Genomic DNA, 27,645 nt, shown 5'->3' on the forward strand with positions numbered 1-27,645 from the left:
GATCTCCTACCTTCCTTCAAAAAGGTATGTAGCAGCCCTTGGCCTCGATGAATAAAATGCAGAGAGTCTTTAAACGGGTGCTTGAATTTATTCAGCTTGTTGGACCACAAATATCATTACTTCTTCATTGCGTGACAAGCACATAACGAACACCATGAAAACTATAGGATATATATTATATAGGATAATAAAGGGAAAGAACCAAATACAATAAATTTATATCTTCACATGTACAATAAGTAGCACAAATAAAACGCACCATAACGGGTGGGTTTAGCGCCACCGCGATATTTAAACACACTGAAAACTTCACAAACACTACCAATTACACAAAAATATTTTGGCATATTTCTCAAGATATCGGAATTTCATACCTCGCTTCACATGCCAAGGGGTGCAATGTTTGACAAAGCTTTGTGTATTTTCTACTTTGTCTCCTCTTTATCTCCTTTCTTTCTCTTGACACACTATACAAAGCGAGCACTCAAAAAATGAACACAAAGTTTTAAAAAAAGGGAGATAAACTAAAGAAGAATGAGGCTACTAAATTCCCGCACTTCTGTGACATCACATCCGTTCTCATTCTTAAAGGTGCAGTCACAAAATTATGTAGCACTACACTGAGTGAATGGTCATTTACAAGATACATAGTGCACTTTCTGCAGTGCTGAGCCAGAAGTAGCAATGACAGAGGTTTTGTTCTTCCTATTACAACTCAGTGAAGTCTCAGTGAAGTGAATTTGAACTGTAATTTTAAGGTACGAATACTACCCAGAGTTCCTTTAATGCTGATTAGCACTTAGTTTCCTATGTTCGTTTAGCACCAGGCTAAAAAGCTATGAAGTGTACAGTCATATTTAATAACACTTAATTAAATCTCTAGCTTAAACAGAGACCTTTTAAGTTTGCAACTAATATTTTATTGGTGGAGATATTCATTGATACAGTTTTACAGTGACTTCTTCAGTAAATATCACAAATTCAGTGGATAGTTAATTCGGTGAATGGGAATATAGAGTGTACACATAGATATATTTTTTAAGATATTCACAAATGTGGCTATTGTGTCCTTCCAAAACCAATTGCTTTGCAGAAGATTATAACATTTCTGATAGACTTTGAAGAATGATTCTTGTTTTTATAAGTGTATATTTGTGTGTGTGTGTGTGTGTGTGTGTGTGTGTGTGTGTGTGTTTGTAAAACAGGCTCATGAACGTTTTGAAGAGCCAAAGCTGGAGGCAGTGAGGGATAATAATGTGGAGCTTGTGCAGGAAATCCTGAAAGATCTTACACCCCTCACTAACCACAGCCAGACCGCGCACGAACTCGCCTGCATCCTCAAAGAGCCACACTTCCAGGTATACACACACACACACACACACACACCTCTGATTTTGATCACAGTGAAACTGGCCATGTTCTTTTTTTATTGGTCCCACAGTCACTGCTGGAGACACATGACTCCGTGGCCTCCAAGAGCTATGAGACTCCACCCCCCAGTCCCTGTGCCTTCATGGACCCCACCCTTAACAGCCAGCCCGTCCCTCCAGATGCAGTCAGGATGGTCGGCATCCGCAAAGTCTCAGGAGAACACTTGGTAAATCATGCACTCGTTTTAATGACACACAGGCTTTTAAAGCAGTGGAAGTGGGCTAACAAGGTATGCAGTGCCACAAATAAACTTAAGTCTGTGATTGTAGAACTACAGTGTGTGTTCATTGGAGCTGACCATTGATTGAGAATGAGCAGCTTATGATAACATCACAGAGCTGTTTATCGGATCAGTGTGACAGGTCTTATAAGAGTTTATAACCCTGTTTTCAGGGCGTGACGTTCCGTGTGGAGGGGGGTGAGCTGGTAATTGCGAGGATCCTTCATGGAGGAATGATTGACCAGCAGGGTCTCCTGCATGTGGGGGATGTCATCAAGGAGGTCAACGGCAAAGAGGTGGGGAATGACCCCAAAGTGCTGCAGGACATGCTCAAAGAGGCCAGTGGCAGCGTGGTGCTCAAAATCCTTCCTAGCTACCAGGAACCACACACTCCTCGCCAGGTCAGCAGAGTCTCTCTCACACACACAAACACACACACACACATTATAGACACAAATATATAAATGTTGGATTCTTGGACTACATGCCTACATCTTTTTAAAACCCTAACCCTCACGATTTACATTTGAGGTCCAATTTGTGGCCTCCCAAAAGGAAAAGGATTTCCCACAGAAACCCCTTTCTGCTTGTCCAGTTCTGGGTCGCGGTGGGTCCAGAGCCTACCCAGAATCATTGGGTGCAAGGTAGGAACACACCCTGGAGGGGGCGCCAGTCTTTCACATGGCGACACACACATATTCACTCACACCTATGGACACTTTTGAGTCACCAATCCACCTACCAACATGTGCTTTTGGACCTGGAGGAAACCCACGCGGACACAGGGAGAACACACCAAACTCCTCACAAACAGTCACCCGGAGCGGGACTCGAACCCACAATCCCTGGAGTTGCCTGACTGCGACACTACCTTGCGCCACAAGGAAAACATTTGATTGTATTCATTTAAGTTAATATTGCACATCTCCCTCTCGCTTTTTTTCTAATCAACAGAGCAGTTGCAGCATGGTCCATTTTTAAAAAATCAAACCAAAATATGAAAACACCTTAAATTTGTTTTGCCTGATGAGAGTCAAATTTCTGTGTATGTACATATACAGCATGCTGATATAATGAGAACTGAAATTAGTCAGAGAATGAAATGGAGCAGCTCTGTTTTAGATCTGTTGAGTTCTTGAAACATTTAACAAAACACAAACTGTCCCCTGTCAACGAGGTGTGAGCTGCCAGCTCAGCTTTTTAAATTGTTATTTTTGGTTCAAACTTTTGAGATTCTGCCAACTTTAAATTCTGTACTGCAAAGCATACAGGGACATTTGGCCAGGACTTGGCAACCAGACTCGCTTGGAAGCAAATAAGAAGGTCCCACTTGCTCTGTTTCATAAAGTTTTCTTGGAACTGTGTTCCTCTCAGTGGATGTACTTGTAATAAAAGTAGAGCCAGCATTTTTAAAGTAGTTGGACACAAATTTTCCCTTGCGCTCCAAATGCTGTTGATTAGCCGAAATATGTTTGTTATGTGCAATTGTTTTATTTAGTTCTGTACTGGAGCTAAGTCAAGATGACTAAAAGCTAAAGGCTAAAACAGCTAATAACAATAGGAGCTGTCATCTTAAAAAATGTTGTTTGTTCATTTGTCCTAATATCATTATGATCACATAAACATGACTACTTAGATGTAAGAACTTGGCCATTATCTTGTTTAGGTGCACAGTTTGCATATGCTAATTGTTGAAGATGTTTCCTTTATAGCTAGCCTTGCAGCTCCAGTGCAAAAAAAAAGATGGAAACACAAAGTATTTGCTGCGCAGAAATTGACTGAAATAACCATCTACTGTATTGTGCATTCCAGTGCTCTGATTACAGAGACCACCCCACCCTCCTTGTTTATATATGAATATTTTGTATGAAGACCTCTTGTTGAGAATTTGTAGAATGGCAGGACCACATACATTGCTATTGCTAGCATATGCTAGCCTAAACGTAAGTAGTTAAAACTACTACAGTCTCAGCCTCAGATGCTCCGACTCCACATTATTACAGTTAATTTTTTTTAATTGTGCATTAAGCTGGCTGCAACTTGGATCATTACATTACAATCCATCAGTGCTAGCTAGCAACAGCAGCAAGTGGCAGCCAATCTTTCACCAAATTATAGTAACATGATTGAAAAGAAATTTTGGTTAAGTTCCCAATGTCGCATTTTTAGAGTTTTATAAGCTTAATTTTAGATAATGAAAATATATAACTTTAGCTGTGCTTTCATTTGTAGCGCCATTTTTAAAATATCTAGCACACTGTTGTGCAAAATGGACATGTTTGTGGTTGGTCACGTTGTGTCTGTTGTGGACTTCCTCTCAAAGTACACAGTTCCTGATCACAGAGGTAAAACAACATCCAGAACCTTTTATAAATAAGCTAATTTAATGACTGCACTCTAACTAATGCTAATGCTAAATTCTCAGTCTCAAGCTTTCAAGGACGTCTTATGGAAAAGAGTGCATTACCATTTCTACATTTAATTAAATAAATTTTGTTTCCAATTTCATCTAATATTAATAGAATAGTTGTTCATACAGTAAAATGCTCTGGGAATATTTTTAATACAGTTTTGCCTCAGTGCTTCGTAGCAACATTTCACTAGAGAAAAGGGGGCCAGGGTTGCCATGGTGACAAGATTTCGGCTCTCGCCCTTACCCATCTTCCCTCAGCCCCCACCCTCTTTTTTTCCTTTCTGCTGTTCTTCCTCTTTCCCTCCCTGCAGACAGCCTTCTGCCAGGTGCAGACGTCATTCCGTACTGTTTAGCCACCGCACGCCAATGACAGCGGTAGTATTCAAATGAACTCAAATGTCTTCTGAAACTGGGTGGAAACTCTGGTGTTTAGTTAGTTTAGTTGTGTGTGTGTGTGTGTGTGTGTGTGTGTGTGTGTGTTTGTGCAGCAGTAATTGCTATAACCTAGCTGGTAACACCAGTGATTTCTTCCCAGCAGGCAGGGGTTTGATTCCCAGCTTTGGCAGAACACATATTCTAAGTATTGCTATCAAAATTAGGCATTAAAGGGACACTAGGTAAGATTCAGTGTTTTTTACTCCTAGAGCTCCCCCAGGTGTAATTCAATTTCACAGCATTGTACTAAAATCAATGGGTGATGGCGAAAGAATGGGGTGGTTTCCTCCCCGCCTCCCAAAGTTACATAGTGCAGTTTCTGCAGTGCTGAGCCCATATTAGCAATGGCAGAGGCGCTGTTCTCCCTTTTTACAGCTCATTGAACCATCATAATTACTTTGAAACTTGTCATTTTCAGGAAAAAAAATCCTAGCTAGTGCTTTTTATTAATTAATCATTTTACCAAATTTAGCCACAATGCCCTCCAATAAAGCTCTCCCTGAAACATTTACCCAGCAATTTAAGAGATTCTGATTCAAAAAAGCATCATAACTACACTGAGATATTACAGTATAGTAGGAATAAAGAGTTTCCTCTCGCCAGTTTGTCATTTACAACACTACACATTTATCTGCCTCCCAAAAATACAAGCAAGTACCAGCATTTTTTCTCTATTGTTGTATTTATGTTTTTAAATAAATAAACACTACTGACATAAATATAATTCCACTGTGTTCACGCTTAAATATATAATATAATAAGTTATAGTCTTGAATAAAGAATGGAAAATGCAATTAACTTTTTTTAATCGATCAACAACATTAATTCTAAGCAAATATGAATGAACACATTCATTCATTCATTCATTCATTGTCTGTAACCACTTATTCAGTTAAGGGTTGTGGTGGGTCCGAAATCTGTGGGCGCAGGGCAGGAATTCACCCTGGAGGGGGCACCAGTCCTTCAAAGGAGCGACATACACTCACACCTACGGACACACAACATGTGTTTTTGGAGCATGGGAGGAAACTGGAGCACCCGGAGGAAACCCACACAGACACAGGGAGAACACACCACACTCCTCACAGACAGTCACCCGGAGGAAACCCACACAGACACAGGGAGAACACACCACACTCCTCACAGACAGTCACCCGGAGGAAACCCACGCAGACACAGGGAGAACACACCACACTCCTCACAGACAGAGCGGGACTTGATCCCTGGAGCTGTGTGACTGCGACACTACCCACTGCGCCACCGCGCCACCCCTGAATGAACACATTGTCAACAGTAAACAAGCGTATTCAACAATGTGGCTGAATACGACCACAACGTGCACTCACAAAGCACCTGACTTCAACACTGACTTTACTAAGACTGAAGCTAAGGAGGCCGTATGTTCATAGCCCCACCCACTAACTATACCCAATAAAGATTAATATGTAATTCGCCAGCTTATATTCAGGCCTCTCTGAAAATGCCATATTTGTGTGTGTGTGTGTGTGTGTGTGTGTGTACATGTGTGCCCATCCTCAGGCTTTTGTGAAGTGCCACTTTGACTACGACCCAGCCCATGACAACCTGATCCCCTGTAAAGAGGCTGGCCTCAGGTTCAGCAGCGGAGACATTCTGCAGATCTTCAACCAGGAAGACCCCAACTGGTGGCAGGTTGGTGTGTGTGTGTGTGTGTTAACAACATATAATACATTTATACATTATATTAAATTCTATAGCTTGCATAAAGAGCACATATTCTCCCTTTTTCCACAAGGGAACAAAGTTCAGCGTCTTAACGATATGTCTACAACCAGCTTTGGTCAAAACACCACAAGGATCAAACCCCACAGCAGTGTTCTCCCCCTGTCTAAACAGCCCTGTCCAGAACGGCTGCTTTCAGCACCTGTTCCTTTAAAAGATAACAAGCTTCACGCTGTTCACCCCGACCCCGAGTGCACAGCAGTGAGGAGCGAGGAGCAAAACCTCTGGTGTTTAGCCATTTTCGCTCAGTTCTCTTTCTTCTCCGTTCTTGCGTCTGCGATTTTACTCACATAAATGTGGAGAGACCCAGACAAGGGGGCGGGGCCACTCTAAAGTATCTGCACCCGATGTCAGTGGAGCCTACCCACCCACACACAGCGAAACAAGACCACCCAATCAGTTTTCTGTGTTCTGCCTATAGTCTTGTTTCACAGTGTGTGGGTTGGTGGGCTCCTGATCTCCACATTACTGTGTATTTGCACTGAACAGGTGATTTAATTTTTCCTTTGTGTGTGTGTGCATGCCTGTGTATGTGCGTGTGTGTCTTGAAGGCATGTCACCTGGAGGGTGGCAGTGCAGGACTGATCCCAAGTCAGCTGCTGGAGGAGAAGAGGAAGGCCTTTGTGAAAAGAGATCTGGAGCTCACCACGTCAGGTACAAACACAGCAACAAAGGCTTCTGGTCTTTCTTAGCCATGTTAGCCTTTTAGCTCCAGTGCTAAAGAAGATTTAGACACCAGACAGGTACTTGTTGATCATATATTTAACATTAGCGGTTGATAATGTTGACTTTCATGTGGCTGACTTTCATGTGGCCAGCAAGGTTTGATTCCCAGCTCGGACAGGAATTCAGGGGGTAAATGAAGTGAATGGAGAACCTGAGAATGGGACGTTTTTTTCCAAACACTTTCAGAAAGAAAAGGCACGGTCGAGGTACAATATTGGTCATTAAAGGTTCAAACAGTGTGCAGTGTGCACTTTAAAAGGTACAATAATGGTGTTAAAAACTTGTAAAATCTACAATTTATATACAATAAGGAACAGTTGTGTTCCTGAAGTAAAAGTACAGAACATGGCTGCATTCACACAGCAGGTGAAAGTGGCCCAAATCCGATCTGTTTTTTCCTCTGTGACCCAGATTTGTCATTTGTGAGACTGTGTGAACAGCACCAATCGCACCGAACCAGATTTTTTAAATCAGATTTGGGCCGGTTTCAAATGTGATATTGAGATCCGATCAGTGGCAATGCCACTCTGTCTGAATGGCCAAATCTGAATTCATGTGACTTTCACACGCTCCGGCCATTGATAATTATCTCCGGACTGGGGTTCAAAAGCACACCCAGAAAATTTGCACTGCGAAGCATCAGTTCATTTTTTTTTTAAATTTGTAATAATTTATTTTGAACTTTTCCTCATTTCCAAATAATCATTCATATAGAAAATGTACAAACATCAACATCCTGTCGTTGATATGCAAACAATGTCTATTTCGTCCATGTGTCAGTTCATTATAAACATCCAAGTCTTTAATTCTTTGTTTTTAAAATGAAGCTCATTTGGAATAAAGAAAGGTGCGATTTTGTAGGTTCATACAAAGTGCTTTGTATGAAACGAATGGATATTTCCTTCTGATCAGTGTCTGACGCATCATGCTTTTGGGTGTGCGGGTCAGTTTAGGATCTGTTCAGACTGATGTCAGATATAGGTCACGTTATGTAGACAGTGTGAACAGCAGAACATAAAAATCGGATTTGACCACGAATTCAGATTTGGGCCACTTTTACCTGCTGCATGAACGTACCCTGTATAACCTTGAGGGGGCGCCGCCACCACCACCGTGACAGTTCCTCCGACAGCGAGATGCTGATAAAGGTCTTGTGCCTGAACTCTGATCTGCTCTGCCACTTAGTCTCAGGGTAAAGCTGATCCTCATCAGGTCTTGATGCGATCCTGTAGAGTTATTAAAACACCACATCAAACCGACTTCACCCTTTAAATCTTTTTAAAAGTCACTAGTAAACAGCTGCTCTTTTCAGAGAATGCGTTTTTAGACAACTATGTGTTTGTTATGATGGCATTTTAATTGATGAAATGGAATAGCGCCCTCTAATGTCAAACCTGTGCAAGCTCAAGCTGCTATTAAGGTGTTACATTCATCTTGTCTTTGTACTCTGTACTTTTGGACATTATAGAGCCGACTAAGTGTGTGTATGGGACATGGGCAGACTGTAGCCCATCTGTTGCTGCATGCTATCAACCTTCCTCTAGACCGTTCATCACTGGTCCATCTCTGACACAAGCCCCACTGTTAATCTCATATCATCAGAGTGCTGAATCACTCCCGATAAAATGGCCAGATCCCAAGGGCAGCAGTGTGGTCAGAGCCTGACCACTGATGAAGGACTGAAGGTGGAGCTACAGTAGAGGAGATAGGGGGGATCACATTGTGTGTCTGTTTTGAGTGTTATTATTCTTGTCTATATTACCTGAGTCTGTGCTGATGTCTGCAGGACCTCTGTGTGCAGGCATGGGGGGGAAGAAGAAGAAGAAAATGATGTACCTGACCACCAAGAATGCAGGTAAACTCCCGGCTGTGCTCTCTGTGTCCTCCAGTGTGCGCCAGTTCAAACCCCTGGTTGTGTGTTTGTGTTTGTTTGTGCTTGATCCAAGTGACTTCCATTTTGTTTTCTGTCTTATGTCAAATCCGTTGCCACCTGGGTCCAACAGGGAGTAATTTTAACCCTAATGTCCCACTCTGTGGTCCAGTATAACACCTCAAACACACCAGCCACACACATATCGGGCACTTTTCTATGTTATTCATGTCATAAACTTGGCTAAAAAGCTTGGGCAAAGTTGATAAAATGAATTAGACAATAGCTGATGTTCCGACTTTGGACGAGTTTTGGAATCCATCCCGCCAACTGCCCCCAAAAACACATACACTATATTGCACATGCACAATATTCTACACTCATGTCCATTTTATCAGCTTCATTGACCAAGTAAGTGGACTAGGGAAATCTACAAAGAGTTCTACAAAGTGTTCTTTGAGCGATACTATAGAAGAACCACTATTGGTTCCATAAAGAACCGTGTTTGTTTAAGAGATGTGTGAGTGCGAAGAACCCTTTAAAGAGGTAAAAATCCATGAGTTAAAAATCCTTAAGGTTTTTTACACATTTAAATTTATTATCAAAAATGGTTCTTTATGGAAACAACTGTGGTTCTTCTATGGCATCGCTCATAGAAGCTCTTGTAGCACCTTTATTTTTAAGAGTAGTGCCTCAACTGGGGATAGATAAATATATCTCCACCTACTTGGTTAAGGTGGTGTTGCTCGATACCCATTTAAGCAGCAGCAGAGTCAGAGGCAGATCCCGAGCAAGTTTATTTATTTCCTCAGAGTTTGACAGGCATGAGTTAAGGATCTACGAGGAGGTGGCAAAGGTTCCTCCATTCAGGAGGAAGACCCTGGTGCTGATCGGGGCTCAGGGAGTGGGTCGCAGGAGTCTGAAGAACAAGCTGCTGGTGTCAGAACCATACCGATATGGAACCACCACACCCTGTGAGTACCTCCACACTAAAATGTCCTATACATTTATTAAAATGTAGTTACACATTGTGTAACATTGTAATTGCTGGTGATTTAGTCATAGTTACAGCTGGATTATAGTATTAAAACTTACGTGTATTATATTGTTTTTACATGTTATTCCCTAGTAAGTACCAAGACACATGTATTTCCATATGATGCACCACAATAACTGTGGAAACCTCACCGGTAACTACTTTGATACATTTGTCACTGTTGATGTGTAACTACACAGTTATTACAGACACATGAATTCAGACCTGTCAATCTGTCCACAGATACATCCCGTAAACCTAAAGTGGATGAGAAGGAGGGGCAGATGTACCTCTTCATGTCCCGGAGTGAAATGGAGGCGGACATTAAAAACGGCCGTTTCCTGGAGCATGGGGAATACGACAGCAATCTCTACGGCACCAAGATCAACTCCATCCACGAGGTGGTGGATTCTGGGAAAATCTGCATCTTGGACGTCAACCCTCAGGTGCTGCTTTATGCGGTCACTGCTTGTTGATTGGCCTTTGTCCAGGTCAGATTTGTCTAAGGGTGTTTGTCTATGAAAAACAGCAAAACAGCGCCACCTGCTGGAAATGATCGCTGTAGATTGTCAAATAAAATGCACACAATTTATAGACCTTGGAAATTCTCCAATAGTGATGCTCCATCCTTCATTATCTATAAAAAATGTGAGGACCTATTGAAAGACTTTCTGTGGCTGTGTTCCGGCAGGCTCTAAAAGTCCTGCGAACGGCCGAGTTCCTCCCGTACGTGGTGTTCATAGAGGCTCCTGATTTTGAGGTTCTGAAGGACATGAACAGATCGGCCATCGAGGCTGGTGTCATCACCAAACAACTCACAGTAAGTCTGGATATAGACACTTAGGTTAATAGTAGGTTATTGTTTGTTTTTCTGCGCATGGATTTGGGTGATATGCAGGTTATAGTGGACCTCAAGAGACGTTTGCTGGGGCATAATTAGAGACTGTTGTCTCTTGAATGAGTGACACATCTATGCCCAAACTACTGACTCTACCAGATTAGCCTGTAATTCTGCAGTACCCAGCTTTTCAAACAGAACTGTGGCTTCACAGTCTGTTTGGATGAAATGTCCCTACCCTCCCCTCATCACAGGACACTGTACCTGCCGCTCCCCGCAACCCCACCCCCAGCACAGGCATGTTTAAGCTGATGTGACAGACCTGGGCAGTTTGTGCTCTCCTTTGGTGGGTTGGGCTGTCACCTCGTGCTGTATTATCAGCACATGCTTGTCATTAAATATGAACAAGAATAATTCAAAAATAATTAAAAATAATTATAAAAAAAACAAAAAACAACAACAAACAGTAACATGGCTAGCCCCATGAGAGAGGCCCACTCTATAGAGCATGAACTGGTTAATTCAGGCACACTGCTGATTGCACGTTTAAATCGTGAATTTCATATTTTTGCTCATTCTGCACAGGACTCTGAGCTGAAGAGGACAGTGGATGAGAGCGAGAGGATCCAGAGAGCCTACGGTCACTATTTTGACCTCACCATCGTCAATGACAACCTGGACGGAGCGTACCGCAGCCTGAAGGGGGCGCTAGAGAGACTGAGCACAGATCTGCAGTGGGTTCCTGTGAGCTGGGTTTTCTGATCACTTACAGATGAGAGACTTTTGGAGGATTGAAGGCCTTGAAAGGGTCTTTCCTACATGACCATGTACAGCCTGGTGGGTTTTTGAGAAACGGCAAAAAAAAAAGAGACTTGAAGACACATACATATGTTTGGTAGAAGGTAATCATTAGGCCATTGCATTCTCTGTAGGAACATCTGGCCTGGAAAGCAGGCAGCTCTGTGAGTGCCATCCAAGAAGTTCACCGTTTCATAGGTTCTTGCACAAAGACGGCTTTAATGGATATATATATATATATATATATATATATATATATATATATATATATATATATATATATATATACATATATAATTTTATACAGAAACAGAACTGATCCAAATAGAAGTGTGTGTCCGTTTAAAGGTGTGGTAGATATCCAGGACTGATAGTAATACTTGTACAGATTCTGCTTTTAAACAGTGTCTGTAATAACTATGCAGTTACACATTAACAACAATGTAATGACTGTGATATGACAGCTAACATTGACAGTCTTTTCCTCAACACCCTGCCCCACCACACACACTCTTGATCTAGCTTTTAATGTGTACCTTTAGAACAGAGGTTAGGGTTAGGGTCCCAAATTGGGTTTACATACGCTATAATGTGTAGTTACTCAGTTAATACAGACACTTCATATAAAGTTTGTCTGGGTGGTCAACACTGTATATTTGTACAGACACTGTGATCTGAGAACAACATTCTGTGACTTTAATTTAATCAACAAATTTGTAGTTTTTTGAGATCATGAAGATGGATGACAAGAAATTGAGAAAATGGTGGCGTCTCAGATGGGAAATCCTCTTGTACATGTTGTGATTTAGACTTAATTTAATCTTTAATCCAACTGTAAATAAATAGAGATTGTTTAATATTTATGATAAAAAAAATACTCAGTACAAAATAATTGTTTTCTGTTTTCGTTAGAAAAAAAAAGATGGTAGCAATAAGTGTTTAAACTTTGGACCTTCAAGCCAAAGGGAACCGCAGGAGCGAGAAGAACTCTCCAGTTTACTTTGGTCATCATTGGGTTGTGCTGTGGTGAGTGAGATAAGTCCCTGTTAGGATTCTAGTCATGAATCGTATAAACTTGAACATTCAGAAATAGATTTTTCATCATCCGCTAACTTTGTTTCATTATGAGAATATACTCTTGTTTCTGTGTCCCAACTGTGTCTTCCTACCTTCCCTTTCTTCTTTCTTTCTTTCTCCTTCAGTTTCAATACATATGTAAATAACATTGGGTCACTCACTCTTTCTTTGTCTGCACTGATTTCCTCCCACAGTCCAAACATTTCTGTTGGTATGTGGCTTGAATGTGTGAAAGGTGTGTGTGTGAGTGAGTGACTGGGTAAGTGTGTGAAACTGTCCACAGCTGTGAGTGAGTGATGAGGACACTCGGACTGTGATCCTGTAAAAATGAAATGCCGTTGTAATTTTCTTCATGATTCCAAATCATCAATAAATTGCTGTAATCTTTCATTAAATAATAATAATTATTAATAATTGATTCATTTACGTTTTTGATGCTAGTTCTATCTTAGTGATGCCTCGGATATCCAATATTGGAAGTCCTAGAGAGCACTACTTTCTTTGTGGGTCTTGCCCCTTTGGCACACTGTTGTTTGCTGACATAACAGATCTGGGCAGTTTGCCATCTCCTCCAAGTGCATAGAGTGTTGTGTTGGTAGCAGTTGGAAATAAGGGAGTGGTTTTCTTCACACGTCTCTCTGGAAGTTCCCGTGTCTCATCGCACCCTCCCAGGCTGGAACTGCGTGACTAGGGGGAGTCCTGGATAGCGGTTGTTCCAGTTCCGTTCGTTTTATGGTCGTTACCCAAGGAGACTTCTGAAACACTGATAACAGTGAATCTGTAGGAACACTGGCCTGAACCATATCTGTACTCTTTTGACCCACAGCAAGTTTTTTATAACGGGCAGTAAATTTAGCCACAGCACGTAATTGTAGTTAATGATCTGCTTGCTCTCGCTATAATAATTCCCAAGATTTTTCATCATCTCTGATCAAGTCTGATGCATCCACCCTGTCTCCAAACTAGCAATCAGAGCATGTCATTAATATAACATTTTTATTTTCAACGGAGAGTTGTAAAATTTGTAAAAAGTTGTAAAATGCAGCATCCTAAAGTAAGTACATCATAAACAAAGACGAAACAAAATCCAAGGACTATACAAATGAGATTAGGTAGCACTTTTCTTCACAAATAGTAATAAAAATATTATTTGGTAATAGTACAGTAATAATACAGTAACAAGTTGTATTTACACGTTAATGTATAACATAATTACACAGTAATTATATTTATAGGTTACTCTGAAATTATGTGGTTTCAGCGCATGGCACTGAAGACTAGGGTTCGATTCCCTGCTCAGGTAAAGTGCAGAAAAGTTAGAACTGATGTATAAATATAACTTGTTCACCTATTATTCCAATATTAGTACCTTTTTAATTACACACTTATTACCAGTTCAAAAAAACAGTGCTATGGGAGCACTCTAGAACGTAATTATAAAAAATATATACTATTTACACTACCACCATACAGTGCACCGTTAACACACAAATCTAGTCAGCTGCAAAAGTTTGAGCACCTGGGACCAATGGTATGTTATGGTTTTTTGGAGTGACAATATTTTAACACATTCATATTCATGTATTACACAGCTTTACTCCATATTTCAACTTAATAGTTCTTCTCTCTTCGTTCTTCTAATAGACTGTTTGGCTGTTGATTATGCTTCGTTCAGGGAGGTGTGTTGAGTTTCTGAAGGTAAATAGGAGTTGTAACATTCTGCTGAACCTGCTGGGATTTCCAGCTGGGAATACGCTGGTGGTGCTTCATTGTAAATGCTTAGTTTCTGTAAGAGAACAAAAACAGGACACACTGTGTTACTGATGTGAAGCACTTGATGTGTGCAGCATTAAAAACTGCACCAGACACCCTCTTGTGGTGAACTTATAGCCTGCTAAATGTGAGTCAATGAGTTCCAAATTTCTAAACACTCACTGTCCACTCTGTTAGACATTTGGGGGATGTATTGATTGCTGGACTATTCTCAGTCCAGCAGAGACACTGAGGGGCGTTACATAACATAATGTTATTATGATAACTTAATAAAATAATTGAGGGATATCATGTACTATAATAGTTTCACAGTAGTTGACAACACCTTGTCAGTTAGCGGTCATTACCTCTAAGTACGGCGGCGGAGGGTCAAGCGTGTCATATCCGGGAGGCGCGTAGGGGTCCAGACTCACCACTGAGTTAAAATCAGAGCCGTGGTCTTCTACCTCATTGGCGGAAACGGGAATGACATAGACAGGGCCAATGGAGCCCTCCTCGTCCTCAATGGTGTCCCTCGTGCAGGAGCAAAACTTCCGGCAGAATTTCAGCAAGATCATGAAGAAGATGAGGATCAAAATGGGAGAAATGAAGGTCCTGGAAATCATGGCAAAAAACATGGGTAGCACCATCAACCAGAAAGTTCAGAAACATTAATAATCTGAGTAGGAAATATAATCAAACCTACGTACACAACACAACACAATCAAAGACACATAATCAAAGTGTTTGACACAAAGCGTAATAGCACCTCCTTGTGGAGTGGTCCCAAAAATGAGTAAGCATGTGAGAAATAGTGCCCCTTGTGGTGTAATTCTGTACTTGGCCAAATAGTTAATATCTAATATCATATAGTTAAAATGCTAATATTAAAGCTGGTTTAGGCAACAGACTGAGCTAATGGTCCAAGATTTATAAAGGCTGCCTTTAAACAACAAATCAAAGTGGAATTGTCTATGTAGGCAACAAGATAAACACAAACCTGAATCCTAAACCTAATCCTAGGCCTAACTCTAACCCTAACTAGCTAACTGTAGCTGTAGAAAAAGGTCTCAAATGTAGGCCTGAAAAAGACAAATAAATGACTCTATAACAGTAAACTGGTTTTGAATTTCTAATCAACACAAATATACTAATGGACTAATCCTAAAATGGCGATTTGAAGATCATTTTATACCTTCAGATCACGTCAAATGTGTTCATTGTCAACAAGGTCCTGCTGTTTCTTGAGGAGCTTTCTCACAATTCTGAGGATATTACAGCTTTCAGAAATCAGACTAAAAGGTCCTAAACTGTTGAATCTTAGTTCTACAGAACCTAGATGAATTAATTAAACTACTGAGTAGTAGCAACTCACTGTGTTGATATATTTTCAAAATAAAAGTCATAAAAAAATAAATAAAAAAACTTACTTTATATAATAGGTGTCCATTTATATTTCTGGCCTCGGCTTGTCTTCTATAAAATGAAAGAAAGAATAAAGATTTTTAAAATAATAAATAAATAAATGTGTCTGTATATATGTGCATTATCATATATAGAGTATATTTTCTTAAGCTTATAACCATAAACCTAACCTGGAGCACAACGATACAATTTACTGTCATTGTTTTTAATAATACATTTTTTAAAAATCAATATTTTGTATGCATGAGAGCTCGTTTGGCACACACACCTGGACAGTTCAGGGACTTTTCTCTGAGTGATGTATGTGATATAATTTTTTTAATTATTATTTTTAATAGAATACACACCAAAGAGTAAAATGTATTCAAATATTTGGGCTAGAAGGGGTTAATGTGTTTATGAAGGTAATCATTCACAGCGAGTAGAGGGATGGAGGTCTTTATAAGGCAACTATTCCATATAATTTCTACTGCAGCAAACCCTTGTTTCACCAGTAACTTTGGAGGAAACTATCATCTGAGATTTTCAGTAGGTTTCTTCTGGCTTTAAGTGAAGATGACTAAACTGTGTGTGTGTGAATGTTTGTGAATAATGCCATGTTCTAATATTCATATCTATTCTTAGTGATCAATAGCAAAGACAGTCAAATTGGTCTTTTAAAAATGTCCACAGAATGCCTTTTGTTCTCTTCCTTATGATGTATATTTTGAGAATTTTCTTGATCCATCGGGTGAAAACACTCCCAAAGCATTACATTCCCATGGATGAACATCTCTGTCCTTGGGCTTGAATTATTCACCTTGCTTTTGCAAAACCAAAGCCATGTCCCTGTGTCCAAACAACTCCATTTTCATCTCATCCACAGATTCACAGACTCTGTTGAAGTGTTCATACCAGAATAGCTCCGATTAATCAGGACGACCATGATGGTGATCTTTGGATTCTGCTTTCTCCTCTGACAATGCTATTCCTGCTGGGGCAGGGTTCACTTCAATTATGCTTCCTACCACAGTCTCCACTCACTGACACATTTGCTACTGGCTTCATAGCTTTTCTCCCTCTGGAGCAGCAACGATGTTCAACCAGGAGGTGCTCACTAAGCTCTCTGTGTTGATCCATGACTTGCAGTTGACTAGTAACTGACTAGAGAAGTACAATTGTGTCAGCTGTTCTCAGTTCATTGTTGATTAGAAATCTCTAGAACAAGGTAGAAATGACCAGGAGCGGGTGCAGAAATATTTTCACAAAAATCTGCAACAATTTCAAGAGTTGGACTAGGAATTATTGGTGTAAAAAAAAAAAAGGCAACAAAAATGTAAAAGAAATGTATACATTTAGAAGTTTAGAAATTATAATGTATCAAAAACCTCTCAAACACGGTCTCTTTCTTACCATATTTTGATATTTGTCATTTCTAGCCAAAAGAAACCTATAAAATTATTATATTATTTTATAATTAAATGATAAAAATGTTGTATAATTTTAAATCTGAGATTGTTATATATGTACATATATAGTATAAAATTTAAACTAGGTTCACAGGTTATTGTCATGTAGTAAAATAGTAAATCATTTGTTGGTACACCTTGGTCCCTACCATTGTTTATTGTAATGGAAATAATAGCTGTTTAAAAGCTCCTTACTTTCTATTATTAGAGAGATTATTTTTGAATATTTTAGTCTTGAAGAGTTCTATTACAGTAAAATACTATGTACGGTGCCAACAGCAGTCCTCAGAGGCAGCATGGACGTGAACTGTGGTCATAAACTAACTAGTTTCCCACAAAAAGTAACCACAGATGTATAAATCTACACTCCACCCCTACAACAAAACATACTTACAGTAAAAACAGACCAGTCAAACGGGGATCTGGAAGCTGAAACTCCTTAAAACTGCAGCAGTTATGTCTATGGCACCCAGTGGAGGACTTTGAGCAGGTCACTGACGTAGAGAACGCACTGAAGAGGTTCAGGGTATAGCAGACGTTACAGAAGATTCGTCTTTTGACCTAGTTCCTGCTCGGCCAGGAGTGCCAGTAAAGTTACGTGTGGACGCTGTAGGATCATATACGCTGAGTTATTAAAGTGGTTATACTTATAATGCCAAGATCATGGTGTTCTTATCTCACTGCTCCTCCCATTCTTACATTATCTTCACTGAAAGGAAGAAGAAATGCAGATTAATAAGATTTTTATCAAAAATAAAGGATTCGTCTCAGAAAAAAATATCCGCTGCCGGTGAGTGAACACTAACAGGTCAAGGAAAGGAAAAAAGAAAAAACATCCAGAAGAACATGAAGAAGCATTGAGAAAGACCCAGACCCAAAAGGAAACACTTACTTTTCATATTAAGAGAGGAATTTGGATCCAAATTTAAAAAGACAAAGAAATTCTGAGAGGAACCAAACCTCAAAAGGAAAAAAACAACCTTCAGAAAAAACACCTCTCAGAATTTGTTTGTCTTTTTAAATTTGGATCCAAATTCCTCTCTTAATATGAAAAGTGAGTGTTTCCTTTAGGGTCTGGGTCCTTCTCAGTGCTTCTTTATGATCTTCTGGATTTTTTTTCTTTTTAAAGTCTTTTCTAGTTTTCCTTTCCTTGACCTGTTAGTTCAAATTCTTTCTAATAAATTGCAAATAACGAGAAATAAAAAACTGACTTACACTCTGAGGGTGAACCACTGAGAGGAAAGAGGAAAAACTCACTTTTGAGGTGAGGAAGAACCACTGAGAAACCAATGGTGATTTTCCACTGCATGGTACCTACTCCACTCAGCTTGGCTTTTTTATGTATTACTTTTTTTTTTTTGCTTTTCCACTATGGCTCCTGGACCCTACGACTGGGTAATATTTTAGTCACTATTCTCTCGTGGTTCAAAGCGAGCCGAGTAGGGATTAAACCGTGGCGTGTAAACCTTGCAGAGCGCCGATTGTCCAGAGGGAGTCGTCACTCTATGCTACGCAACGCAGACGTCCAGCACTAACTCTCCATCTGTAAAATCTCCAGCTGCAGCAGATATCACGTTTGTTTTTATCTAACTCACAACAGCAGCTTGTAAACTACGAACCTTCTGAAGCTTCTTGACGGTTCAAACGCTCCTTGGATTGCTGGCCAACAAAAGAAACCAGCGAGAGCTGGACGCTGCAACAAGGAAGGAACAAACCCTACTGATCTATCTGAACTGATGACGGAGCTGTGTTCCCAAACAACAACATCCCAATACACGATGAATAAACAAGGCCTAAGGTTACTGTTGCATTTTTTGTGGTTTCCAAAGCCTGCTGTTCCTGTTAGAGATGTGGTTTTGTGTCAACTCCTACATTTCAGGGGGGAGCTGCTGTGCTAATGAAAATTCTACCATGGATCAGATGCATGTACAGCTGAGCCGAGCATGCAATGTAAAAGCATTAAAAGACTCAAAAGGGAAAACTCCCCAAGACTTGAGGGTCCCTCTGGTGTAGGTCGGGTTTATCTATTATTAGCTACTTTCTTGGTTAAGGCATCCTCAAAACTCAGATGATTCCTTGGATAAACACCATCCAATAGAGCATGTTATCTCAAATGCACACAACAGCATATTGTTTTGTTTTGCAGTTGGAAAATTGTGTCACTCAATAATTTCCTATTTTTAAAACGTCCTGTGTAAAAGGATAATGGTCAAGGACAGTGTGACCTGTCCAAGCAGATATAGTGTTAAAGTTAATGGGAGATTGCTTTATTGGTATTTCATAACAGATGCAGGACTGGGCTGGTTGGTGCAACATATTCATCCTCTTCCTGCAACGCTGATTAGCACCCATTTGTATTTCAGGCTTCCAGGTTCAAGGGATTGTGTTCTCCAACTTTAGCCACCACCATGCTACATTACACTAGAATAAGTTTATTCTAGGCAGTGTCTGAGGCAGCAACAGTGTTTCATGCATCACGTCCTAAGTAAAAACTACAATGAAATATTTTTTTTTCTCAAATTCCAGACTCAAAATCATTGTGATACTTAACTGACCTGTAATATGGAGAACTGGGTCTCTCTCATTGCTATTGCAGAAAACGCACTACGTAACTTCTGGAAGAGGGTAGGATCCCCCTCCCCGCTTTGAATTCAGTACCGTGCTGCAGAAATTAATTACACAAGGGTGAGTTCAAGGAGCCCAAAAAAATAATATAAAAATATATACAAATTTTGGTATTTTTGTTCATGTGCTCCCCCTACAGTTGCACAGCATTGTCCTAAAATCAAGAGAAGTTACAAAGTGCAGTTTCTACAGTGGCCAAACCCAGAATAGCAATGAGAGAGGCTCTGTTCTTTCTATTACAAGTCTGAAGATGATCACAATGATTTTAAAGCAGTAGTTTAAAGGAGAGCGGCACGATGGCACAGCAGGTAGTTGTTGCAGTCACACAGCTCCAGGCACCTGGAGGTTGTGGGTTTGATTCCCGCTCCTGGTGACTGTCTGTGAGGAGTGTTGTGTTCTCCCTGTGTCTGCGTGGTTTTCCTCCGGGTGCTCCTTTGTCCTCCCACAGTACAAAAACACACGTTGGTAAGTGAATTGGCGACTCAAAAGTGTCCGTAGGTGTGAATGTGAGTGTGTCTGTGTTGCCCTGTGAAGGACTGGCGCCTGGCATGATATTGTGTGCGACACTGCCCAGTGTGAGTGAATGGGTGAGTGTGTGATGCCCTGTGCTTCTACATTTTCAAATGTGCAATTAAAAAACGGTTTCAATTCAATGTCAGATTTTTTTTTTAAATGAACACAACATTTACATAAAAAAAAAAAATGAAATAAATTCTCAGCAAGAGACAACGTTTATTTAAAATAAATTTAGGGAACAACTATAAACCAAGTTACAGAAGTAGGAGCAAAACAATATAGGTGAAGGTGCAAGGCGTAACTGAGGCTCTACTTCCATAGCTTCTTGATGGACATGTTTTTCTCGCTGTCTTTCTGCATCACCTGTGGAGAGGGACAGCTCAGTTAGTTATAAACAGGCAGAACTGCGCAGACAGTGTCCTACAGTTTAACAAATACACACATCCGCTTCTCTCTAGAGCCTACAGTTCAGTAAAGACATTTACTACATCCACATTTGCTCGCCATCTGGCAGTTTGAAATGGAAAATTTAAAAGCACACTGAAGCAAAGCAGTTGGAAAAATTTAAACCCATCTCAGGCCTGAACATACCTTCGCGACGGCCATCTCGAAATCCTCCTGTGTGACGTGCACTCTCCTCTCTCGCAGGGCATACATTCCAGCCTCTGTACAAACACCCTAATGGGACAAGGACAGCCGTTACCTTCACATCCAAGTACGAAACAAACAGACATCACAGGCTCTGCTGGTGAGCACAGAAGCAGGAAGCAAAACATGTAGAGGAGCATTTACAGTCAACATTCACTCTTCACCTTTCCTCGCAGTGGCCCAAAGGAGGATGGCACCACTCACAATCCCACAGTCTAACGTCTTTCCCGTTTATTTCTCACTGCCTTTTATGTGACATGTCTCTATATCTCAACAAAATTAATGAAATCCTGGTCGAGCTGGTTCCCCTACCTTGACCTCGGCGCCTGAGGCCCCTGGCATCAGCTCAGCAATCTTCCGCAGGTTTATCCCACGAGTCAGGTTCATTTTGCGAGAATGGATCTTCAGAATGTCCAAGCGGGCCTGGAAAGGGAGGATGTCCATGAGATTTCAAACGCTCCAGTACCTTGTGGGGTTTTTGTTGTGTTCGGTGTGTGTGTGTGGGGAACTGACCTCCTCATTGGGAGGGGGGAACTCGATCTTCCTGTCGATACGGCCAGGTCTGAGCAGAGCCGAGTCCAGAATGTCAATGCGGTTAGTGGCCATGATGACCTATAGATGCAAAGAATTACACCAGCTACAGTTCACATCAGTGCAGATATGAAGGCGAGTGAAGGCTAACAACAACATTAATAATATAAAATGATATAATGTGCTGATAAAACAAGCAAGAGTACTGCATTACTCTTAGGTCTGGACACTCATTTAAATCCATGCTCTGAACAAAAGCTGAGAAAAACCCACAAAAAAAAAAAAAAAAAAAAAAAAAAAAAAAAAAGGGTCTGAAATGTGCGTGAGCAACATCTCACGCAGAAATCTTCTAAAGATTTATAAAGAAATACTAAGCTTAAAAAGGAGCGTATATTTAAGCGAGATTTGACCCATGTTTACACAAAAATAAATAAAACATTGCGGTAAGAGCAGGAATTGATGGCATTGTGGTAAAAGAGAGAATTGCAAGTAAATGTGCAAACCTTCCTCACATCAATTCATAACGAATAGATCAAGAATTGATGAGTAACACAGGTCTGTTTAAAGTATCTTTCATGTGTTTATGTTAAAAATGTCATTGCTTGCTGTGTCTCAGTCCACTTTATTTTACATAACTCTGCATTTTATTAAATTTTTTTTTTCGTTTTATTATTATACACGTCTCTAATATTTTATTTGCAAAACGAATTTTATACTACTACTACTATTAATAATAATAAAATGTATTATATTATATGGCACTTCTCAAAACAATATAACTCCATAATAAATAGACAATAAGTCGTTCTGAGCTGGTAGTAGTGGTGTATAATTAAAAGACTAAACAGGTGTAACTACTTAAACAAAATCACAAGAAAATGAAGAGGGAAGCACATATTTACACATTCACAGGTTATTTGACCATTAACAGGTATATATGAGCCTTATGGGGGTGCAACAGACGTTATCTAAACCTCTCCCCAACAGGTAATTTCCCCACACCTTGATGTTCTTGGTGGCCTCGAAGCCATCCAGCTGGTTGAGGAGCTCCAGCATAGTCCTCTGCACCTCACTGTCACCTCCAGAGCCTCCCTCCAGTCGCGAGGAGCCGATGGAGTCGATTTCGTCCATGAAGATAATGGAAGGTGCATGTTCACGGGCCATAACAAACAATTCACGAACCATACGGGCACCTGGAAGCACAGCAAGATGGAAACAGCCACTTAGGACAACACCATGCAAAATATCTGGTTTGGCTCTTGGGCTCCCCCTAGTGTTGGAGAGGATGATTCACTTTTACAGCACTGTCCTGAAATCAAAGGGGAATGAAAACGTAATGGTAGAGGGGGTGCTTTCTTGCCCTGTTTACATAGTGCAGTTTCTGCAGTGCTGAGTCTGGAATAGTAATAACACAGGCCTTATTCTCCATATTTCAGGCCAGTGAAACAATGGTTTTGAAGCTGTATTTTAAGGTAAACCTACTACCAAGAGTTGCTTTAAAAAAGATCTAATGAACCTTTGAACAAAATAATATTTATTTGCAAAGGTAAATAAGAATTTACATATATTTACCACTCCCCAAAAGAGCAGTGTTTCTTACTCATAGTTCTGGACAGCACAGTTCTCAAAGTCCAGTATTTTCCTGCTCCAACGCACCCTAATCCATTCATGAACAGCTTCTTAATTTGCTGAACAGTTCATCAAGGTGATGTCAGTGCCAAAAATCATTCAAATATTGGTTGATGGTCTCTGTAATCTGACTTTACACCAGGTTGGGACTTACCCTCGCCAATGAACTTCTGCACCAGCTCAGAGCCGGACACGCGGATAAATGTGCAGTCTGTGTGGTGAGCCACAGCTCGGGCCAGCAGGGTCTTCCCTGTGCCGGGTGGTCCATATAACAGCACCCCCTGTAGAAGAGTAAAGAAAAGATATTAGATTTTTCAAAAACACACATATAAATGGAAAAAAAAAATAGGAGGAAAGGCCCTTCAATAAAGCCCCACTAGCACCTAGTTCTTCCTCTCACCTTCGGCTGCGCGATTCCCAGGGCTTCGAACAGCTCAGGGTGCTTCACTGGCAACTCAATCACCTCCTTGATCTCTTTGATCTGTTTGTCCAAGCCACCTATCATTTCATAAGTAGAATCAGGCACTTTCTCAACCATCATCAGGGAAACCAGGGGGTCCACTTTGTTTGGAAGGATCTTGTGCAGCGTGTAGCTGTCGTTACGAAGCGCCACACGGCAGTTTGGGGTCACCTGTACAGCAGAGCGTAAATAAACAGTAAACACCAACATCATGAATCACCATTCAGTGGTTATTTTATGCTTCAATAATATGGAAGCAAACTGTTTGGGCATAAATGTATAAATGGTTCAAATGTGTAGGTTTAAATACTTAGTAAGACTGAGAAAGCCTGAGATATCAATAATAATGTAATAAAAAATAATAAAAACATAAATAAATAATTATATATATCAAATGAAATAAAGATCAAAAAAGTAAAAGAAATCTAAATAAACAGATTTCAGATTCCACCACTTTAAATATTTCATTAAAAATCTAACTTCACACCCATTTATAGTGAATAAAATAAAAAGCATATATTTATAGCAAGAGACAATAAATCCTGAAATTGTCTCTAATAAACATCTAACAATCACATGAAAAAGAAGCTAATAAAAAAAACAGGGCTTACATCATTAATGTCAATGTTCTTATCCACATCCACCACAAATTTTCCCTCTGGATGAACCTAAAAATACATTTAAAAATATTATTTCAGATTATTAGTGGAACCATCAAACGCCATAATAATCAGCGCATTAAGAAATGTGGAGACAAAATGAAAAATACTCACCTTAACAAGCACTTTCTTCTTGTCCATGGCCCGGACCACTTCTCCCACATAGGAGCCCTGCTCCTGCAGCAGCTGCAGCTCCTCCCTGAGGAGACGCACTGGAAAACAATACAGGATTCATTAAGGCAACAAAAATATAGAAAAATATAGAAAAGTTATTCCACCTCTACATCTTAAACTCAAAGGGATTTTATAAACTTAGGGCACAAAATATAAATAAATACTACTTGATGAATTCACCACAATGGCTTTAAATAAATAAATAAATAATTTTAGTGTATACAGAAATTTAAAATAAAGGAGATATGCACTGTGTATACTTCATCACACCACTCTGTACTTATTTTAAGGAAATTGTCACTGTGACACATCACATGAATGTTTTTCTGAACATAATGCAGATATCAACAACTCCTAAAGAACACTGACCAGCTGCACTTTGATTACATTGAAAACAGATTTAATCCACTTTAACTGGATTTTGATAATGAAACTCAAGTCTTGTAGTTGCTCATAGAAAGGATGCTAAGTGTGTTTTGTGTACCTTTGGCATTCAGCTCGTTCCTCTGGGCCTGCAGACGTCTGAGATTCTGGCTCTTATCGTTGACTGTCAGCTAAAGGAAGAAAAACTTGAATTGTTAGGTGTTAATGCAAAATAAGTACAAATTAATGTCAACGATCAAATCTACCACATAAATGAGCTCCCATAGTCTTCTATAATGCATAGGACAATCAGGATAAATGTCTTGAACACCCTCAATTTTACATAACAATAAACACTGTCCTTAATATAACTCAGTTTAAAACATTACTATGTCTTGTCAGTGACAAATCTCTTTCATCTAAGGGCAATAAAATCACAGAGGAGCCTTTGTGAATGAGTACATCACCCAGGTTCCTCTGTAAATTTCATCCCATCTGAACCTGACAAATGGCATCCTCCAGTCACTGCTCTTTTCAACTAATTAAACAAAATTTTAGAATACATCCTTTATGTAAGATCTAAAGCAAAACTATAATTTTACAGAAACAAGCAAGAGGAATCTAGTTTTTGAAAACATCCAACATAAAAAAAATAAAATCCTGCCAAGCCACTCCCTGAAAACACATGAACTTTCACTGCCGGGCTACAGCTAGAGGAGCCCACGAGAGACAGTACTGAATAAAGGAAACTTATATTTTTCCTTTCTTTCTTTGTTTACCAAGGCAAGTTCTTGCATGGACCACTACCTTTCAGTGGTGTATAAAGCAAACGTGTTCACATGCAAGGTCTGAAGGAACTAATTTAATAGACCAAATGCTCTAAGTATAAAAGAAAAAAAAAACATTTCAGAATACGGGGAAGCCTCAGTACCAAAATAAAAATGTTCAAGCATTTCATTTTGACCTAATGAAATGACTGGACAGCAGTTGCCCCAGATCATTATCCTCTTGTTTATATCATCAGAGCATTTATTCTATCAATATAATAATATTTGAAAAAAAAAAATGCTTCTTAAACAAAATTACCTATATCAGTTTTACTATATCTGAATTTGAGAACCATGTCTGTGAGGGATTCAGTTACTCTGTCTAAAAGGGACAAATTAATTTTTTAAAAATGTATAAACTAAAGATTTACAATAAAAGAAATTTCCTCACTTGTAACTCTTCTATTTTAGACAGGTAGTACTGTCGGAGGCCAGAGCCACCTTTGCTCTCCTCCAGCTCCATCTGAGAGACAGAAGTAACAGTTAAGACAAAAACAGTAACAGTATGAGAGGACAAGGCACTAACTTTAAATGAAACTACACTAAGATGTGGTAAAAAAATCACTAGACAGTAGTAAATATCAGTACACAGAGATGGCACATTTTAACTCAAAAACTGTAAAACAATATAACATTATTACAGTACAGCAAACCTGTTTGACTGACCAGTAAAAAGCACTAACGCTCAACCATTAGCTAACGTTAATAACCCAGCTCAAGTTTCCCGTACAGTTACCCTTTTTACCGAGCGGAGGGTAACAAAAACAGAATGGAAAATATACAATACAAAATAAGAAATACTAGTGTTGTTGAGCACGCTAACATTAACGTTAGCTCGCCACCATTCACATCATAGTTACTGTTAGCACATGAGCTAACAATGAGACAGCAAAGCGCAGAGTTGAATTAGTTGCTCATCCTAATTCCCAGTTCCACCTTAAACAGGGCAGATACTCCATTCTACCGCGGCTGGTGCCAGAAAGGAACTGCTGGAGCGTTTAAGGTGGAACGGGAAATTCTAATATGCAGCTCATCAGCTGAGCAGCGTTTCGACTCTTAGTTATAACGTCTGGCAGTCACTTTAATCCGGTTTCAGAATTCCATACCCTAGGTAAACATATAAAATATATACAAAGCGACGTAAACAGCCTGCAGTCTAACCAGAGCCTATTTTATTTCATTAACGCCTCAAACACTTACATGGTCGAGTCCGTCCAGCGCCATTTTAAGCGCAGCACTAAGCGCCGCTTGTTTTGTAGGAACCCCACAGCGCCCTCTAGAGGAGCCCCTCCACAGCTCCTCAGTATTTTTATAGATCATGATGAGTCCCTTATATTTTTTTCTGTATAGAGATTTCAAAATACAGATATATATTTAGAGGCTTAGATTTTTCTAAATGTATTAATTAATACCTTCAATTAAATAATAATTGCGTTTAGTTTACTTTGTCTCTCATGATGTGCCTTCAAACATTTTTACATTGACATCTTGGGTCTATCTTTCATATTTTAAAAAAAGAAATTTGTCCTAAACTTATATATGTTAATTCCCTTTTTTGGGGAAATTGTTTATTGATAAATGATTCAAGGTCTGTTCGTATCAAGAGGAGTCAGCAGGATAGTGGCTAAGCTAATTTACAAAATATAACAAATGCAATTCTTGCAATGTTTCAATGTAAAGCTGAATCTTTGGTGGAATATATTCCAATGAAAATGTGTAAAGATTTAAAAGACACAAAGTAAACTTATCTAAGTGTGCTAAAAAAAATGCCCCAAATCATCATAAAATATTCTCATCTAAAATCATTTACAATGTTTTGAGATTTTTTTATAGGGTTTGCTCAACAAATTACATTTATAATTGCTCCCTAGCAGCTCAACAGAAATAGAACATTACACACAACAGCAAGAATCAACCATGTACAAACGTTGGGAGAAAAATATTTTTGTTTATATTTATATTCATTAATTGTTAAAAATGTTA

The 27,645-nt window shown here is 39.6% G+C and overlaps 2 protein-coding genes across 6 annotated transcripts in view; one reads left to right on the plus strand and one right to left on the minus strand.

The window, feature by feature from the left end:
- mpp2b (MAGUK p55 scaffold protein 2b) overlaps positions 1 to 11,739 on the plus strand; it is a 48,223-nt gene extending 36,484 nt beyond the window's left edge. For 4 of the 5 annotated variants that reach the window (XM_066664883.1, XM_066664884.1, XM_066664880.1 and 1 more), the window contains 10 exons: positions 1,206 to 1,358; positions 1,442 to 1,597; positions 1,825 to 2,052; positions 6,039 to 6,170; positions 6,812 to 6,914; positions 8,773 to 8,841; positions 9,669 to 9,830; positions 10,136 to 10,338; positions 10,584 to 10,712; positions 11,316 to 11,739. In XM_066664883.1, coding sequence (XP_066520980.1) covers positions 1,206 to 1,358; positions 1,442 to 1,597; positions 1,825 to 2,052; positions 6,039 to 6,170; positions 6,812 to 6,914; positions 8,773 to 8,841; positions 9,669 to 9,830; positions 10,136 to 10,338; positions 10,584 to 10,712; positions 11,316 to 11,492 — 1,512 coding nt within the window. In that variant the 3' untranslated portion in view covers positions 11,493 to 11,739. The remainder of the gene's footprint in view (positions 1 to 1,205; positions 1,359 to 1,441; positions 1,598 to 1,824; positions 2,053 to 6,038; positions 6,171 to 6,811; positions 6,915 to 8,772; positions 8,842 to 9,668; positions 9,831 to 10,135; positions 10,339 to 10,583; positions 10,713 to 11,315) is intronic. The other variant, XM_066664882.1, reaches the window with a different exon arrangement.
- Positions 11,740 to 20,575: 8,836 nt separating this feature from the next.
- Positions 20,576 to 26,947, minus strand: psmc5 (proteasome 26S subunit, ATPase 5). Its single transcript, XM_066664234.1, has 12 exons — positions 26,863 to 26,947; positions 26,054 to 26,125; positions 24,957 to 25,026; positions 24,413 to 24,510; positions 24,251 to 24,307; positions 23,580 to 23,810; positions 23,334 to 23,460; positions 22,553 to 22,743; positions 21,533 to 21,631; positions 21,332 to 21,442; positions 20,963 to 21,049; positions 20,576 to 20,734 (listed from the first exon to the last, which is right to left on the minus strand). Exons 1-12 carry the CDS (start codon positions 26,884 to 26,886, stop codon positions 20,681 to 20,683), a joined length of 1,221 nt encoding a protein of 406 aa, XP_066520331.1. The 5' UTR covers positions 26,887 to 26,947; the 3' UTR covers positions 20,576 to 20,680.
- Positions 26,948 to 27,645: the final 698 nt, after the last annotated feature.

The sequence above is a fragment of the Hoplias malabaricus genome, chromosome 3 (assembly GCF_029633855.1).
Source record: "Hoplias malabaricus isolate fHopMal1 chromosome 3, fHopMal1.hap1, whole genome shotgun sequence".
NCBI lineage: Eukaryota > Metazoa > Chordata > Actinopteri > Characiformes > Erythrinidae > Hoplias > Hoplias malabaricus.